We start from the raw sequence: 18,783 nt of genomic DNA on the forward strand, positions 1-18,783 counted from the left end.
CGGATCACCACCACACACGCGGTCGGTGGTACGCCGGCATCTTTATGCTACGCATCGCCATTGCTCCGTTGTATAAGTGAAACCGAGTGGCCAATTCTTCTCCCCGATTTTTGCTTGCTGGCTTTGGGGGGCCACTAGCACACAGTATAACCCTTGAGCGTATTTCCAGAGGAAAATTGATTCTAATCCCATTAAAAGATGGACAGCTGAAGCTGCAGCCAAAGCCAGAAAAAGGTTCAAATCGATCGGAAGGCCTTAAGTTATGGGGCTTCTGTGGGGCGCATACTGAACCCCCTCGCCGTGAGATGTATTCGCACGAAAGGGTTCAACAGCGTGGAGCAACGTGCTGAGCTACCAATACGTGTATGGTGCGTGTACGTGCACGGCCAGCCGTGGCCACAGAAGGGAAAGCACTCGCAGGGAGGGTTGGGTTGGGGCTGCAATTGGGGTACGCGTCGATGTTTACCTAGCGCCAACTGCTGCTGTCGCGAGCAACTCGACGTCGTCGTCGTCGTCGTTGTCGTGTGACAGTCGTTGCCAACCTTTCGCTGTATGACGATCGCCAGAGTAGAGAAGAGCGGTGCAGACGCGTTGACAGCGCACCAGTGATCTGCACGATTTGCACAAGTGAAAGAGTCAAATCAAATTGGCAATGTTGTTCCGGTTGTCGTAAACCAAAAGTCCGTAACGTCGCGTGTGTGCTGTGGGCTTGACGAGTAACGTAGAGGTACAGTTCAGTGATCGTGCATTCGCGGTGTAGTTTGACGAGATCATCGCGTTCCGTGGTTCGCTGATTGGGATACGAGTCGAGTCGTGTTACTGTGCAGTAGAAAAGATGGAATGACAGTAAAAGGCTCCACGCTCCGTCGTCCGTGTAAAGAGTGCTTGTTAGGTGATCTACATTTGACGCAATGCTCGCTGGAGGTCACTAGCCGTTGAGAGGCGGCGTCGCACATGAACTGACATTCGCCTTAATGGCCTCTGGCCTCTGGCTGTTCATTTTGCAATCCCCTCAACCCCGCCTCCGCGCTTTGCAATGCTCCAAGCAGCGAATGCAAACGCAAAATTTGTCCTATTTTCGTGCATCAAGCAGCAGCAGCATCAAAAGACGCAATGGAGCTGGTGTATTTTTAGCAGTGCGTACGAGGATGGCGATGGCGATCCCAGCATAAGGCACGACATAAATATCACACTCTCCTTAGCTCAGCGCAGCATTATCAATAAGAGAGAGAGAGAGAAAGAGAGAGAAACTAAAAGGGGGTGGATTAGACTCGGAGATGAAGGAGTCTGCTCCTGGGTTGGTTCCACGCACACAAAACCCCCCGTGCCATCGGTTTGTCGCCCCGCTGGTTCGTGCGTGCTGACCAGTGGAATGGCGGAATGGTGTTGGTGGAGAAAGTGGACGCGAAATGGTTCCAAACGGAAGCAGATGATTAAACGTGGACCGACCGTGGCGCGACGGACAGAAGGAGAGAAAGAGAGCGTGGCACGTTGTGCCAATTTTTTCGCGTTCATTTCGCTTCGTGTTGATCGTTCACCTCACGGGCCCCGTCCAGAGGTCATCCAGAAAGTCCGGCCGTCCGAGGGGGGGATGCTGCGTGGAAAGTTATTTTAAATCCATGAACGTAGCATAGTCCGGGGATCCCAAAACGGCAAGAATTCGCTGTCCCATTTCTGTTCTGCCACTGCTACACATGCCAGTAAGAGAATACGGCCATAATTGCAGTCCTTCTGGCTTATCAAATGCGAGAGCAAGGGCGGCGCAAAGTTTCGGAGACAAAGAAAACCGTGCGACGAATCGATTGCTTTGTTTTGTGATCCGTTTCAAATGAATCTAGCTGAGCTTCATCTCAGTCGCCATCGGGGTTGTTGATGATGAGAAGCGCAGACTTTGCGATTTGTGGAAACGGGCGGCATAGTCTTCTTAGAGGTGGCATTGCTTTTAAAATAATAAAATGCAGATCCTGGTAGAATCCCGGGATCAAAAGGATTACGAATATATATATTGGTAAAAGGATGTCGCATTAAAAGAAAATAAAACAGAGTAATTTCCGAAGCAGAACCCATGTAAGAAAAACCTAGTTAAAGTTTAGCAACACATTATAAGAATGGGAATAGTTTTTTTTTTTCAATTTGGATCAATAGAAATTACACTTATCCTAGATACGGATCTCCAACCATAGACGAGTTGTTCAAATAAACAATACAGTTTAGGTCTTGAACTGAACAACTTTTAGGCTTATGGAAGAATACTCGACAGAGTAGTCTATAAAGGAAGTTAGTCACAGCACGTGCGTTCTAGAGTGGACTTAACAATCGAGTGGTAACAATAATTAAACTGAGAGTGGAGACGCCAGTAAGACACACAACCCGAGAGAGTGTAAGGGTTCTACCACTACCGTATCTTGCTATTAAATGAGTAATTAAGTTCGTATGAAAAGATATAACCGATTTCTTTGAATCGCTTGGGTCATAAATCTTCTTGGATTACAGAAAGATAGAAACAACACCACCCCCCGTCTCGACAGTAACGTTGACCTACAGCTGTGACGGTAGAAATTTTCCCAAAGCGAAAGCCCACCCTTTGTGCCAGGATTTTCCAATGATGGCTACCGCCATCGACGTCGGTGCAAGGCTGTCAATCATTTGATGTATTGCATTATTGCCACCCCTTCGCGCGTGTGTGTGTGTGTGTGTGTGTGCTGGGATTCATTAAATGTTTGCCACCCTTTCGCCTGGGGATATGTCAACCAGCGATCCACCGGTTTCGGACCGGACATACGGCATCCGGTTTACCCATTTAGTGTGCAAACCTCGTGTGCGTCCGCGACGGAACACACAGCAGCAGCAGCAGCAGCAGCAGCGTGCAAGGGAGGGGAAAGATAAGGAGGGAAGAGTTATCGTAACGATTAAAACAAGCAAATGACCGATCCACCCCCCCCCCCCCCCCACCAAAACCTCCTACTTGGTTGGCATGGTGCCATCCGCCCGCCCGCCCCCTTTCCCCGGACGACTTGCTAGCTTGTTGGTGGTTGTTCGAGGGTGGGATCGAGCTGGTGTTGGTTAGTACACTGATGGTGGTACGATCAGCTGACGGTTTGCGTGCGACTGGGTTTTGGGTTGACAGGAAAGTTCCGCCTCGTACAAATGTTCCGCAACAAATATTCTGCAACAAGCAGTTCGTCGAAACAGGGTCTCGTATGATAAGCACAGTTCTTTGACGTCGTGTCTCAGACAATCTTTATTTTCGTGAAACAAGGGGCGTGATAAAAAAAATAAGGGAGCGTGTACGGGCGGGGACTCCCCGCTCGGTGTCACGTTGGATGCTGTGAATTGGAAACCGCTTCCTGGGTGAGCTAGAAGCGATCACGAAGTATCAGACCTGCTTGCCATTGCCGTTTTCTTATTTAGTTTCTACCCATCTGCCGTTAGCAGCAGTGATCCAGCGATCGAGGCCGACTCAGACAGTGAAGAACGTTGCATAGACCAAGTGATCGACGCCGTGTGATCGTAGCAGGATCGTAGCAGGAGCTGAACCGTGATTTAAGAATGCCTAAACCGTACTCTCGTGTAGTGACGTGAACTGAATTCGCAGTGTGCGTGTGTTTGCGTGAAGGTTGCCCCGTTGTCCCTTCGCCGTACGCGATGGTCTCGATACAGAGCGATCCATCCTCCTACTACGAGGGACCCAAGAAGAGCTCCAAGTTCTTGACGCACTTTGCCCGACGGTTGCGCATCGGTAAGGGTTTATCGAAGTCAAAGCCCACGACACCAAATGGTGGCGGTGTGCTGGAGCAGGACTCCGAGGAAGACCGACAGGGTGACACGGAAGAGATCGTTATCCTACGTGGCACCCGTGGTGGCATGACGGATCAGACGCTGACGGAAGGTAGCTCCGGAGCCGAATCACCGACCGTGCTGCTGGTGGTACCATCGTCGGCGGCCACAATCCTAGTGCCACCCGTGCCACCGTTCAAACGTGGCAACTCGTTCCGCCAGAGCCTTAACTACCTTCTGAAGCGTACCCGGCACAAGGCCACCGAACGGTCCTGTACGAGCGATAGTGATGTGGTCCACGAGCTGGACGAAGATGCCGCTACGTTGACGCGAAGCCCCAAGCGGCCGGTGTTGGATGCGTTTCTGCCGGAACAGGTACCGACCAAACGCCACAGTACCGGGGACATCTTCAACGAGGATCTGGACGCCGACATTCGGGCACAGGAGTTGCGCGTGCAAGGTGCTGGACGCCATCGGCGTGTGCACTCAGACTCGACGAGTTACGATCTAACCGGAAAGAAGGGCAAGAAGACGGCACCCGCCGCCGCCGCCTTGGCGACGATGGCCATCGGTGCTACTACTGCTGGTGGTGGTGGTGGTGGTCCCAGGCAACCCAAGTAAGTATGACACCCCAAGCCTTTAACTTCATGTTTGTATTAGAATCCGAACCCGGACAATTCGGGTCAAGGAAGGATGCACTCCGATTACGTTTGCCCATGACATGTACCCTCAGTAAAGGATAGTGGATCCCATTCCAGTTTGAAGTATCAGTTGCGCAACTGGCATTGCGACTCTCATTGCATAAGCTGGTCGATACCACTGGACTGTCCACTACGGTCTAGGATGATTAGTTCACTTTAAGCTAGTTGGCACTCGCTCGTTATGCCTTGTGGTGTTATCGTTGGGCAGGGAACAACCCGCGGTTAGGTTGCTACTCTGGAACTCGCGACGCCCACTTTTGCCACTTTTGCCTTGACAAGCCGCTTAAGTGCGGCATTGTTTCCATCCGGGCTGCGAATCTCCATCACAAACCGGCCAATCTGACCTTTTGCCGCCTGCTGTGTCACTTCTAGATGGATCAAGACATTATCTCGCGCGGTGTCGACCTTTACTGGTCTAGAGTCTGGTGTCAGCTCAGATTTAAATTGCTTTTCGTGCCCTCCTGCTGGTCACCGTTTTATTGCTTTCTGGAACTTTAGATGGGTGTTGAAGCAGAAGCATGATCTAGATAATAGTAGGCCGATAATCACTTCCCATCAGTTATTAGTGCGCTGTTGCGAGCTGATTGAAAATTAAAATCCCATGTGAAATATTCTTTGCGAGATTGAGGGAATTCCAAGCCGATGAAATACTGATTTAGTTTTCCAGGTTCTCAATATGTTAATTTCTCACGTATCATTATCATTGCGCAGCACTAGTGTTTTGCACCTTTCTATGTAGACTGCTTTACGCTTAACACAGATTAATTTAGGCTTACAAATTTGTAGAAATTGCATTCGACTTTCTTTCCTGACAAGATTTAAAAATTAAGTGTTTAACTTTGATAGCTATCAAAAAAGCGATGGGATGATTTTGGAGCTTTAAAAATATTTTTAGTGTTCTCCAACATACCTTTTCTAATCTTCAACGCAATTTTATACTTGAAATATTTGAAGAACCAGGAATTCATATTTTACAGAATCCCACGAAAACGAATGAAAAATATTTTTAATTCAATATACTAAACAAAATTAAGTCTACAACTTATATAAGAAAGTAATTTGAATGAACTTTTAAAATATGCCCCAAGGATGTAGTTACTGCTCATGTGCTACCGCCGTAACTTGACCAAAAGTTATCGTTTTTTTTGCTAAATTTATCATGAAACGAGTACTGCAGAATGCTTTTTGTTTGCATCCACTTAAACATGTCAATGTCAACGAGACATGGAGCTCCGTAATTGCTCCATCTCATCTTGCATTCATTTTTTCACATCATTAACCTATCCTCCTAGGTATCTGGATTGAAAAATGATAATGAGCTCCTGATGGCCTCACATTTCAAACGGCTGCCCCCCAGTACAGATACTTCATTCGATGGATCTGTGCCTTAGTCCCAGCATATTAAGTATGACTGAACAATCAAAAGTACGTCCACCACCGCCCACAGTCCTCTTTCGGGCCATAGGTGCTACACGGGCCGCTACCCAATTCAGGTCAAGGGTATCCAACCAACCGAGCCTCTTGATGTTCGTATTCAGCGATTGATTTTGGTGTAACCTTTCGCTGTACTAGTGCCCCCGTGGACTCTCGGCTTCCTCCATCTGTGGTGCCCATTTGGAACTTCGTGTTTCGTCCTTTTCAATCTTCCACCAGTCCATAGGGAAGCTCATACACTTAGCAACATCCAAAGCTTATGAGCATCGGTTCCCAGTTCTACATCCGGGAGGAGTCCGAATTCGACGACTCCCCTTCCTCGGTTTAAGCGTAGCAGCGTGAAGGTGCCGTAGCATAAGTAGCGAGGAAAGTGTTTTATTTACACGAAACGCAACCTTGGGAATGCGAGAGTAACACCACCCCAATCCCAATCCCCATTCCAAGAGTCACCTGACGTGTTTACTTAGTTCAGCAAAATCCCGATGAATCAAGGTAGAAGAAAACAGGAAAACAATCTGTTTACGCCGAGGGCAACGCAACGGGATGCAGAACAGTGCGGACAAAAAAACAAGCGGGCGCCGCACCCGATTCGATTCTGGCCACTTCATTGCTGGTGCCGCGTAAAAATATTTGTGAGTTTTGCATAAAAATAGACAAACCATGGCACACCGCGTCACGCCACGCGCCGCGGGTACGGTCAGGTGGATGTAGCCGATGTTCGACGTTCGATAGAGACGACACGGACCATCGACCAACATCCAAGTGGCAATACCGCCATTTCCTGCTCGTGCCCCCGTGCTGCGGTGCTTCTGCTGTAAGTGAACCTCGTCTCTTGCCGCCGTTAACTACCCACGCCTTCCACTTCTACTGGCGAAATCATCCACTAAATTGACTAAAGTGCGAAAAAAATGGTGGAACCAGAAGCAGACACGCGGTTATAGCAGGTGTAATGGTATGATGCTTCACGCCAAAACCAACTACCAAGCATTTCCTTTCTTCCTGTGCCACACAGCACACGGGGTCTTCTTCCTGGTTAATGTTCATAGCGTAGCGCCGCGTCTGTCTTACATGCTTGTGGCTTCGTTTTTGTTGATCGATCCAGTCCAAGCTATGCGCCGGGTGGGTCGTGCGAAACTACAGTTGCTCATCCAATATGTTTACCCAACTCGAGCTTGAGTTATGAGTCGTAGAGCTGAAGTGAGTGTTCTTTGGCTTAGTACATTTGCTACTGCTACTGCTTGTTATTACATTAAAACTTCTTATAGTAATTGTGTTAATTCTTGTATCAATATTTTTGCCCAATGATTTTGAAAAGAGTACCGTTTAGACGATTCGACTTTCGGAACCAGATAACCTTCGCATGTGATCACAAGATGACTTTAAAAGTTTCTTCTAATTTTATGGTTCAGATACACGGTATCAATTGCTGGTAATCGCGAGCCCTCGCGTGCCCTGCCTTCGTTCAGTTTGAACAGCTGATAGTCAGTTTGGATTTACGTCAAAGGCGCCAACGTCAGAGCCATCTACTTTTGGCTTTTCCGTATCATATCCATGAATTGTGCTATCTTCGAGTACGCGCTATCCGTGCTATAAATCATCATCGAATCGGGGCTAATGACACAATCTGGCAGATATGATTCAGGAGTCCCAGGTGTTAATGATCCGAGAGTCATCGCTCTTGGTTGGACGGTTTTTGGCAGTTTTACTCTCCTGAACCTCCTGCTTTGGTTTGATGTTAATTTCAATCGTATACTTCCGTTGACCGAAATACCAAAGCCCTTACAGGACAGTTACAGTCTATTGGGCGCATTTTTGTTCAATTTAAGAAACACCGTTAGTGCAGGGAGATATTAATTACGTAAATGCCGCCAATTCCGTCATATTGTTTTTTAACAAACAAATCTGGGAATGACTTTACATTTGTTTGTTCATTTAGTAACGCTAACGGATTATTAGCTCTTCCTACCAGCTTCGACTCTATCGTTAGCTACATTTTAATAGAACTGGACAGCAGGCATATGTGTTCCAAGTCTCTCCTCCAATGGACGTCGACACGAATTAGGGAAAAGTTGGCAACCATCTGCACGATTGTGTCTGCGTGCGTTCGCCAACCAATTGACCGAGTATCCGGTTTTTCACGCATCAAACCCAACCGGTACCGGCACTCAACAGAATGCCAGCGCAACCTCGCCAAAAAAAAAAAACCACCCCATCCTTCGCCGCGTCATCGATGTACGCCGATCGTGACACTGTTTGACCAGTTGCTCCAAATTACGGCTCGTGGCGTGGTCCTGCATCCCCGGCCCGGCCTCGGGACCGGTGTTACTGTTTTTACGGGCAATTCGACATCCACACACACACGCACGCACCACCTGTCTGTGGCGATGTGAGAAGATCTGCTGGTCGTCCGGACGGTTTTGTTCGCGCAACGGTTCTGAAAACGGGGCAGCCACCACGCGGTCGGACGCGCCACCGCTGGTCCGTGACGACGGTGACTTCATCTTTTTACTCCGCGGTTCGCGCTCCACAACACCATCCATTCGTATCTCTCGCGTCATTTAATGAGGATTTTTTCAATTTCTTTTTTTTTATTGGTTTCGCTGTTCGTTCTCTCGGTGTTCTTGTTCTGTCAACGTTCAAACCGTTTTTTTTTTGTGCGAAATTCTTCGCGGCCTGTGTGTTCACAATCTCATCAAGATTCTCCTTCTCTCTCAGCACTTTCCTGCCAGCATCTCTCTCTCTCTCTCTTTCTCTCTGAGCACTTTCCGGAGCCGCACATGTGGTGATACGTCGAGGAAAAAAAAACGGGCGTTTGCTTTCACACAAATTAATCGCGCCGCCGGCCATTTGATGACATCATAAATGGACGCATATTGTATGTCATATTTACTTTTTACTTCAATCGTTTTATGTACCTTTGCTTAGTTGAAATACAGCACTACGAAGCATGAGTGGCTCGAGCGATCGAGAGATTCAAATATGCGTAAATGAAAGCCACAGGGTTGTGCTGCTGCTGCTGCTGTTTGCGACAAAGCAAATGATGATGAGAAAATGGAAGATAATGAGAGCGAAGAAGACCGACTGGGTGGATCGTGAACTCTAGTGCCACCCAGGCCATGTGGGTGAGATGGTACACCAGCTGGCTGTCTCGTAGCTGCTGCTGCTGCTGGTGCTGCTACTGTTGCTCTCGCGTTATACACGAACTCGGCGCCACACAAACGCACTACTAACAGCACACTACTAGCACACTACCACCACAATACAGCGAGCAGCAGTAGCAGCAGCAGCATGCCAGCTAGCGGCGCCAGCCAAAGGCCGGCCAACACCCGGGCCCCAGTATGCTAGGTCGTCGGATCGGCGGCGATATTCGTCGTGCCATTGTCGTACCATCCAGCCCACCGGTAAGGTGGGATCCGCGCTCTAGGCAACCCGAGGGTCAGCAACTTTCCTTGAGCTGCCGCCACCACCGGCAGTTGTTGTTAGTTTGTTTTGTTCCGCTTGTCAACTCATCGGATGTCGAAGGATACGCGTGTGCGTTCTACACTCCCTGGCCATTCAATTCGGTTTTTAAGGGTGGTTGGGGTTTGAATTTTCTGTGTTTTCGTCAAGTGAAAAGTGCTTGCGCAAGGAATTCGAATTCCAAAATAAGCCCGCGGGAAGTGTGCGCTCGTGTGTGGCGCTGCTGCTGAAGTGCGAAAAATGGAAACGCGCGCGTTCCCGGGTTTTCGGTGTGAGCACGAAGTGGCCAATTCAGCCTCGATGCAGTTGCCGTGCTGCAGTTTTTCCCGGCCTTTATATGCATATTTATCATCACGGGGCTTAGCGTGGTGGGAATATCAGTGATAAGCATCGTCAGCAAAACAAATCTCCCTCCGCTCGAATGGGTGGCCTTCGTGAGATAGACAGCTGGATAAGCGTATGTGGTAGACGTGTGTTACGTGAAACGCGCATCGGCTGTATGAAGCAGTGATATAATGCGAAACCGAAGGAACTAGTGAAAACTCAATCTAATCATCCAGAAAGCGAACCGGCACCGATCGATCGATTCTCGGGGCCTCTGGCGCGTCGGGGGTTATGGCGGTTGAACGATGCGTGACGTGTTGGCAGCTGTCAAAGCGATCACTATCGAACCCGAATACTGCTCCGATATCGGAGTTATGAAATGCTAACAACACACTGTCTGCAACGTATGCCATCATCGGTGTTAGCACCGATGTGATACGATCTAGATTATGTTGTTTATCATAGCGACCCCCGAGGCGCAAAGAGGGGGTTGCAAACATAGCTACGACTTGGCCGGTAGACCTTGTGTGCGTGTGTTATTTCAACTCTTCTTGCTGAGCGAAACAATATTGTTGTGCGATTTCTTGTTGATATCAGCCACCATCATCGACGGAAACGAGCCAGCCAGCCTTTCCCTGGCCGTCAGAATGGCCGCCTATCGTACAAAATGTTTGCAAAAAACACCGAGAACACAGCGTAAAAAATGATGCCAATCGGCTTCCGGTCATCGACATCTTTGCCAGACGACGCGCCCATAAGTCGCCATTCTCGAGGCCGTGGACCGAAAGGAGCAGGAAAAACGATTCGCAACGGTTGGAAGAGGTTATCAGCGACTGGGGTATCAACGTGGCCGCAACGCGGTTCCATCGCCGTTAGAACACTGCGAGGCCGAACTTCGGTCTGAGGCTTAATGCTAGTTTAATCTCTACACGCTGGTCTGTTCCATGGTTCTGGTGTAGATTTCCAACCGACATTTGAGCCCAGTATGGTGGTATAGGTGGTTGTTGTTGACAGTTGCTGATGGAATTACCCCGGCACGAGGCTGGCAATCGTCTATGGCTGATTGTTTTTTGTGTGTGTAATCTTTACTTTGACTAAAAATCGGCCAAATCGGATTGTTTTGCATCCTACTCCTGACCTCCAGATGGTCGGGCTATCACTAACGTCTGTCTGTCTGCTGCGAGTGTCGCGTGGTCGAGTTGAGTGCGCTAATTGGTTTCGCCTTGTCTTAACAAATATCTCCGGAATCGTATCGCTGGTATATGCTTCCATGGTGTCAATGTCTTTTTTGTGCAGCTGCAGCAACCATTGTATCATCCACTCGAGATGCCATGCTCGCCGTGCACACCTGGTTGCCTGGTGGCCTTATCAGAATGCTGCGAACCTCGCATGTGATAAGAAGCGGAAATTGTGCCTCTTGTTCCTACTCTAGTTCCTCTGTCCGGCCTCCTACGGGGACAGAGAAACAATCCACGGGATCGTAATAGAATGCGATTGCGGAGGCCGCAGTTTGATACGTGGCCGCGGTATGTTTACAACCGACGTCAACCACCACTACCATAAGCGTGGTACAGTACCTTAGCCACCTGGGTCGGTGGCAGGCTAACAAATATAGGAATTTGATTGCGCTTATCGCGCCCCAACATCTGTCCATTTGTGCATCTGTGGCCCACTCGTCCTCGCGCAATAAACAACAAACACACATATATACATCTATGCAAATGGTGCCACAATGGTTCCTCTAGAGTTGTTTGCTTGACACTTGACATGACACGCTGTACCACAAAGAATAATGACGAACGAGTGTGTAGTACAGCGTGTGACGTGGACGAGCTATCGGCAGAATTGACAGATTGGACTATGGCCTGCTGCGCTTGGCCTATGAATTATTAGTGCACCACTAGCATTAGCAACTGGTCACAGCTCGCCTACTCAGACAGTCCCCTGACATGGTATTGATGCCGACTATGTTTCACAGATACATTGATGAAGGGAAAGGTCCGAAAGGATACGAACAACCGACGGAACCATAAACCCAACTCAAGTGAATTATTCAACGAAGCTGATTCATAAGTTATAATCCTTGCACCCCGTTCCGCATATTCTGGACTGGACGTCGTCACCTAAGTATGTTTCGATAAAGAAAGCAAAAAAGGAATGTTCTAGTACTCTGGGATGAGCTGTAGTCATCGGGCCAACAGGTCCTTGTTCCGGCAAGGTTGTTTAGAATGCGGAACATCAACAAGTAGTGGCCATCATGCTTGTCATCACCCCCTCCGGGGGAGAACTGTGTGCTAGAGCGACAATTACATGGCGACCATTTGCTCGCGTTATGTCACGAGAACGTTATAGGGTTGGTCCCTCGTTTTTTCATAACTTTCCGTCATTTTTCAACCACGCCACAGAGAAAGGAGAGGAGCAGGGAATGGAGCGACTTAGTCGTAATCAAGGTAGTTCCCGGTCTCGATGAAACGCCGGCGTTCGAATGATCGATCGTGCTCGCTGTCATGCCATGCTGGAAGGAACATGCTCGCAGCTAGCGTCCAGAGCCAAACATTCAGTGCAGTGCTTACAGACCAATAGAGTGCCTTTTGAGTGTGACTGCTCGACGGATACAACGCCATTTCAGCATTTACGGATCAGCAGTGCTTTCTGAATGGTGGTCCGTCGTGTACTACGAACCATACAAAACCCGCGAAAGAGTGGCGCTGAGTTGCTGTGAGGGCTTTGCTGTGAGTGAAGTGTTACGACTCGTTCCGTTTTTTGCGATTCCGTATCACCGCTCCGTGCTTGAGCTGGGTGCTGGTGCTGTTACTGTTACGGCTACGATTGCGAACCGGATGACAGGATCATGCTGTGCTTCGTGCAAGGTATCGCCAGCATGAACCACGGCACCGGCACGGGCTCAACGATGGTGCGCCGAAGCAACAAGCTCCTCGGATCCTCCGAGGTGTCTTCCACGTCGTCGGCCTCCTCGTCCTCACCGGCCGGTAAACGGTTGCACAAGGCGCGGCGTATCATGCTCCGAAAGTCCAGGTACAACGGGCGATAAAGACATAGAAAGTTGTGCCGTTCAACACGATTGGATATACTATTTCATTTACTGTTTCCCGTACTATTTCAACTGGCTGAGGTGCAGTTGGATATCCTGACGCACTTTCACAATGACTGGAAATGCTAATTACTTGCCTTCACCAGGAATCTTTATTATTCTTCCATTTAACCCACAACATGCCATAACATATTTCATATCACTTCTACATGACGTGGAACTACTTCCATAAAAGATATATTGCTTCGTGTTTGCGAAGATTAATGCACCAGCACACGTAAAACACGTGTAGCTAATATTCGTCTCGTCGGCACACCCTAAGTCATCAAACAGCGTGCCTTAGCTGTGACGCTAGTTCGGTGGCCATTGTGCGTGTTCTATTTTTTCTCTTCACTGACACGTGCAGCAGCAGCACGGCAAATCCGATTAGCACGGCCAAACGGCCACTTGGGCGAATGTAACCATGCGGTGGTACCGGTAGAATACACTGTAGCTTAAAGATATGTCCCAGGTGGAAACCCAACCTTTTTTTTTTGTCACACAGATGTCCCTGTTTGCCATTCAAATAGCACGAATTTATGCATCAAAACCATGTCTAGTTCAATGTCAGCGCGGGGTTCTAGGGTGTGCTGCTGTGGCACGCAAAACATGTAATGTCAATCATTCCACGCATTATAGTGTCTTTCTTTTTCTGTTTAAAATACGCTTCTGCTTTAAATACACTGAAGTAGTTTTACAATTTAAATTGAAGTTCATTAGCTGTCTCTACTACTAGCACCATTTGAATGTATTCTGAAAAGTTAAATCGCTACATAGTGGTATCTACTTTCTCTCTTTTTCCCATGCAGATCCGCCAACAGTGTGGGACTGGGTACGAGGCCATTGCCAATATCGTCCACGATAGAGCCTCTCACCAGTTTGGAGAGCACCGGGCTACCGGAGGGGTCGGCTCACCTGAACGTGCTCTCACGCAGCCCTAGTCACTCGACAACGAAAAGCGATCCGAAGTAAGTAAAAATCATTTGCATATTATAGAGTCAAAGCCAAAAAGCCATTTCTCTATGAGCCAACCAGCGTGAGTAACCATCTTTGTTTAGGGGTAGAGGTTGATGGTAGACTTATCAGTGTGATGGTCGGTGTGCCAAAGTGAATCATACAACATTTTGATTAGATGTCGGCCAAAATGTCTACCCCAATAGATATCACCGTTACCAGAGTATTACTCATTTCATAATATAATTGCTGCAACGTGGCCTGGCTTAGCAACATATTTCTTTTGTGCATCAGTGAGAAACATAAATTTACTCGAAAAAAAACTGCTTATCTCCAGACATAGCCAAGTGGAAATGTCTCCAAGGGATCCTCGTCTGGTCGTGAGTTATAGGAAGACAGTACCCTCGGCTTATCAGTTAACCCATATTTTGGCAATATTGTCTGCCAGGTGTACCAGTAGACAGCTGGCCCGGAAGAAAGACTTAAAGTTGCGTTAGCTGGCGGTCCTGTTATCTCTCCGTCGCAACAGGAAACCGCAGAATTAGATAATAGAAACTGCTTTCCACTGGGTGTCGCCGATTGCGATAATGAGTAGCACAAATCAAAATGATGGATCTTAACTATATCGTTCAGTTGTTGCACATGCTACGAGTTTACCATTCTTACCACGATAATCGCTGTACGAATGGAAGATCACAAGACCGCAGCACACGAAGCAGTCACGAGTTTTCCCCACAAGTGATCCCTTGGCGAGAGACCAAGATTGTGAATTGGTCGATCATCGTCGTTGACGTTGTTGTTTTGTGAAGTCGTAAATCGAACGTGACCGTTTTTAGCATTAGTCTTATCGGTTCGATATCGCGGTGCTAAATGAAAATAAAACACTTCCCCTCGCTGACCTTCTCCACCCCCCTTTTAGGGCCCAAACATTGGGAACCGGTGGGTTGAATGATGTTGCAAAAATGGCCAGCGAAGGATGATTTGTGTGTTTTTAAGGCTACGCTGCGTGTGGGTTAAACTAGGGCTTATCACCATTTAGCGCTATGGTTTCACTACTCTTCAAGTTGACCCGCTTCACCAAATCCAGTCGACCGAATCCTGCTCTACCCCTGAACTTGGGAAATGGTTGACCAAACCGACCCCTCTCCACAGCACAGATGATGCAGAGCCACTTTTGGGACCACATACCGGCCCCTTGCAGTGATAATGCCGAACGCGGCTGGCTGGCCGTGTGATAAGATAATCCTTATCGAAACTATGGAGAATCCAGCCCATACGAAGTCGGGTACGGACCGGGTGTGGAGCATACAACCGTAGCAACCTAGTAGCAGGTTGAACTGTACACTTCGCATCGAACTTCTTGGCGAGAAGATCGTGTTCGCTCAACTCGGTCGCGGGAATTCAATTGATGACGACGGACCGTGGGTTCAGTTATCAACTGGCGCTGCCTTTGAACGGTTCTCACTAGCCAGTGGTTCGGTCTCGCTGGAGTAGGTCCCGATGGCCGTTGCACTCCTCCGCGCTACTTGAAGCAGCAGCATTCGTGAACAGCAGTGAGAACGTGCAGTGAATGGTGGACCTTGTATAGGCCATCTCGTTGTGTTAGAACGGAGGCTGTTGCTGGTGAATAGAGACATTATCACGAAGCGTCTCCGCTCTTCCCTTCTAAATCCCCAGATGATTTCCCCGGTGACATGTGCTCGGCTTGCGTGCTCGTGCTAAACAAGTCTGAGGGTGCACACACATATCAGAACCAATTGCTTGCCCGGCGTCAACGTTTCAGTCGATGTGGCGCATGTGACCTCTCTCATCGCCAATGAGCCAGCAGGTTTGGGGAGGGGGGAAGTGGCGGCACCAGCATAAATCGAAAACGTATAACAGCCGTGTGCGGTGCCTCTGTGTGTTGTACATGCGTTTAGTTTTATCTAGTTACGTTATTGCGTTAGAGCGAGACTCATTGCGGCTTAGTTTATCAGCGAACCGAGTCGCGGTGTGTGGTGCCACGCACTCGCACTCGCACGCCTTTCCATTACATATCTTTGGCTGATGAAACCAGGGACCGGGTATTTACGCACGACCCTCGGTGCGACCATTTAACCGGAGTAGCAACAGCGACGATCGATCGATCGAGACCGAGATGCTTTCATCTGGTTAACCCTTTTGGTGCTTGCTGTTGATGAAAGTAGACCTCTCACGGTTGTTGCCGTGTTCGGGCATTCATCATTCTGACGGCCTTCGACGGTGAAGCGGCACACACACGCGGACGGGGGCGCATCAAACAGAGCGCTAGAGAGACAGAAAGAGAGAAAGTATAGCTTGGTAGAGAAAACACGATCAACAAGAAGTAAAAGTGACATTTCTCATCCTGTGCGCGGTGTGTGCGCATCCTCCTTATCTCCTGTTGTTGATGCTGCTGCCTGAAACTGAGAACAGCTTGTGTTGCCTGTGTGTTTTGCGTGTTTATGTGGTGCGTCGTGTTGTTTATTGTTGTCGGAACAATCTCGTGCTAACCCCGATCCGGGATTCTAATTCACTGTTGCGAGCGATCTCCCCGATGTGATCAAGTGTTCCGGATGAAACGTTTTGTATGCGCTAGCACAGAGCAGCCCAATACAAAGCAACAACACAGTCAGTGAATACAGTAACCACAGTGATCCTTTGTTTCTAAAAGACAACATTGGCCTCACTCCCTGCCTGGCAAGATGCCTCTTACTTCAGCATACTCGACACCGAACATCGCCGCCGTTGACGATCCGGAGGAAGCGGGTGTGCGGCTGCGGAAGCACAGCGCACTCTATCGGTAGGTCTAGTTTCACCGGGACTTCTATTTGGGCTCGTTTGTTTCGTATACGACCCGGGGTGCGGACAATCTGTCATATGCAGCAGCGAGTTCCGCATGCGATGAGATGCGTGCGCGATGCTTCATGCTCACCTCGCCGCCTTCGATCTTGCGAAGTGAGTCACCCAGATGACAGTGTGTGAGGGCGAGCGGCCGCAGAATCAACAGAAATCGGACAGCAGTAGCGGCCGCGGGTGCGATAAAAATAAAGTACAATCGGCTAATGAGTAATGGGCTACCGGTTGGCACCTCATTCCCACCACTATTCCACGGTAACCATCGTTTTGACATATTTTCCGATCCGCGTTTCGTTGGCACCTAATCCGTCGAAACCGTCGCACCGAGGGCAAACAATTGACCCGAGGACCGGGCAGCAATCAATCACACCTTTCTGTGGACAAGCGCTGTTACGGCATTGAGTTAATGAGCGTAAGAAGTAGGATTTTTGCGATCCGTGGCGATTCGCTGACCCTTCCCATCCCCTGAGCACATCGCCGACACTGAATGATAATCGTGGCTTTTGAAGCCTGTCACGTATTTCTAGATTGATTCGTTTTTGTTTAAAAATTCCATTTTGGAATACTTTAAAAAAGCGAAATCCTTATCCGATGGTAAGCTGTATGCAGCCCTGTCGGATGACACGTTCACCCCGTCGGACGTGATCACCGTGGCGCCGTCAGGGACGCCTGGAATGGCAGGGCGAATTTGTAATATCCAGCGTGCGCTTGCTCGCATGCTCTATCAGCATGTTCGTCGTCAGCAATTGAATGCAAAAAAAAAAGGCATTGTGAATTGAAACCCGGCGTTCCCGGTGCGGTGAGAGAGCGACAAGCAGCGGCATCATTGTCAATCGACCATATCGACAACTGCACTGTCAGCGGTTATGTAGCAGGAAATGCAGAGTAGCAGCATGCAAGGTCGCCTGATGGGGCTCGTGCTATTGTTTTTTTGTAACACAGAAATCACCGTTTCGACTTTAATTCTATCATTTCAAGTCTGACATTGAGAGAGTCTGTAGCAAATATGTGGATGGAGAGGTTCCACTGGCGCTGGCGAAACAGAAGAGAATCGACAAAACTAATTATCACAGATAGTGCAATGCAAAGCGGGAAGAGTGGCGGCCTTCTTCTACTGCGAACAAGAATCCGGGAAGTTTAACGACAGTCCTTGTACTGTAAGCTTTACAGCTTTGCCTCTTTATGATGCAATAACACTTAACAGGATCAATTTATAAGTGACTTTGGACCTTATATTGGTTCACACTAACATGTTACCATGCGCCATTGTTACATTACAAAGACATTATGATTGAGGTCTAAGGGAGCTGTAGAATTTAGAAGAATACTTTAGGAATTTCCATACAGCATCCACTTAAAATGAAAGCCAAAAGATTTCCAAAACTGGGCTCGGTTAACCTTATTCGCCCTATTAGCCACCTTGGCTAAGATCGCTTGGGTATTAAACGATTTTGTCACATGCTTGTAAGACATCGTCAGCTATCGCACCGCTGGCATCGACCAAGCGGAAAAGCACAAGTTTATCACCGGCATTTCGAATAAAGTGTTGAGAATCACGCAAACCGACGCCATCGTCCACACTATATCGCCCGTGCTTGCATCGGGCAACGTAGCTCTAATTAAATGCAAATGGAATGTAAATTGAATTAGTTACATCTTGTTGCATGCCTGTATCGGCACGCTGACCCGTCTCTCTCTGGCACTCGTTTTCTGCCTCTCTCCTAAACTGTTGGTCTTGGTCCTTAGGAATAACAGCTGTTCTTGATTGACACCTGGTTGTCCCGATGACCCTGGCCCTACGCGAATTGCGCTCCTCACTAGACAACCACGGTGCTGCCGGGTGCATCTTTTCACACAGGGCATGTAGACATCAATAATAAGGAAGATGGGTGATTCCCGGGTGATGCCCTAGGTAAATGCTGCGAATACTGCCAGTCGATCGATGGTGTCATTAACTTCCATAAATTGCGGCGTAAAATTGTCAACATCTTGGCAGCCGTTACCTCAACGTTGGTCTAGACTCTAGAGCGATATTTCGCGATCATAATGGACGCGTGGAGAAGTCCGTGAAAATCGCTGGTTGTGATGGCACGAACTTTCTTTCGCTAGATATCGAACACTGATTGTAAACTACATTCCAATTTGTTCTCTACCTTCTCTTAGATCCCTGAAATCGCTTTCACCGTC

At 48.5% G+C, this 18,783-nt stretch overlaps 1 protein-coding gene across 6 annotated transcripts in view; it reads left to right on the forward strand.

The window, feature by feature from the left end:
• Nucleotides 1-545: 545 nt before the first annotated feature.
• Nucleotides 546-18,783, forward strand: part of LOC125950661 (uncharacterized) — a 22,382-nt gene continuing 4,144 nt past the window's right edge. Inside the window, exons 1-4 of one of the 6 annotated variants that reach the window (XM_049678849.1) lie at nucleotides 546-727; nucleotides 3,412-4,394; nucleotides 13,596-13,754; nucleotides 18,760-18,783. The exon at nucleotides 18,760-18,783 is cut by the window's right edge and continues 191 nt beyond it. In XM_049678849.1, coding sequence (XP_049534806.1) covers nucleotides 3,646-4,394; nucleotides 13,596-13,754; nucleotides 18,760-18,783 — 932 coding nt within the window. In that variant the 5' untranslated portion in view covers nucleotides 546-727; nucleotides 3,412-3,645. The other 5 variants (XM_049678848.1, XM_049678847.1, XM_049678851.1 and 2 more) reach the window with 5 other exon arrangements.

The sequence above is a fragment of the Anopheles darlingi genome, chromosome 2 (assembly GCF_943734745.1).
Source record: "Anopheles darlingi chromosome 2, idAnoDarlMG_H_01, whole genome shotgun sequence".
Taxonomy (NCBI): Eukaryota; Metazoa; Arthropoda; class Insecta; order Diptera; family Culicidae; genus Anopheles; species Anopheles darlingi.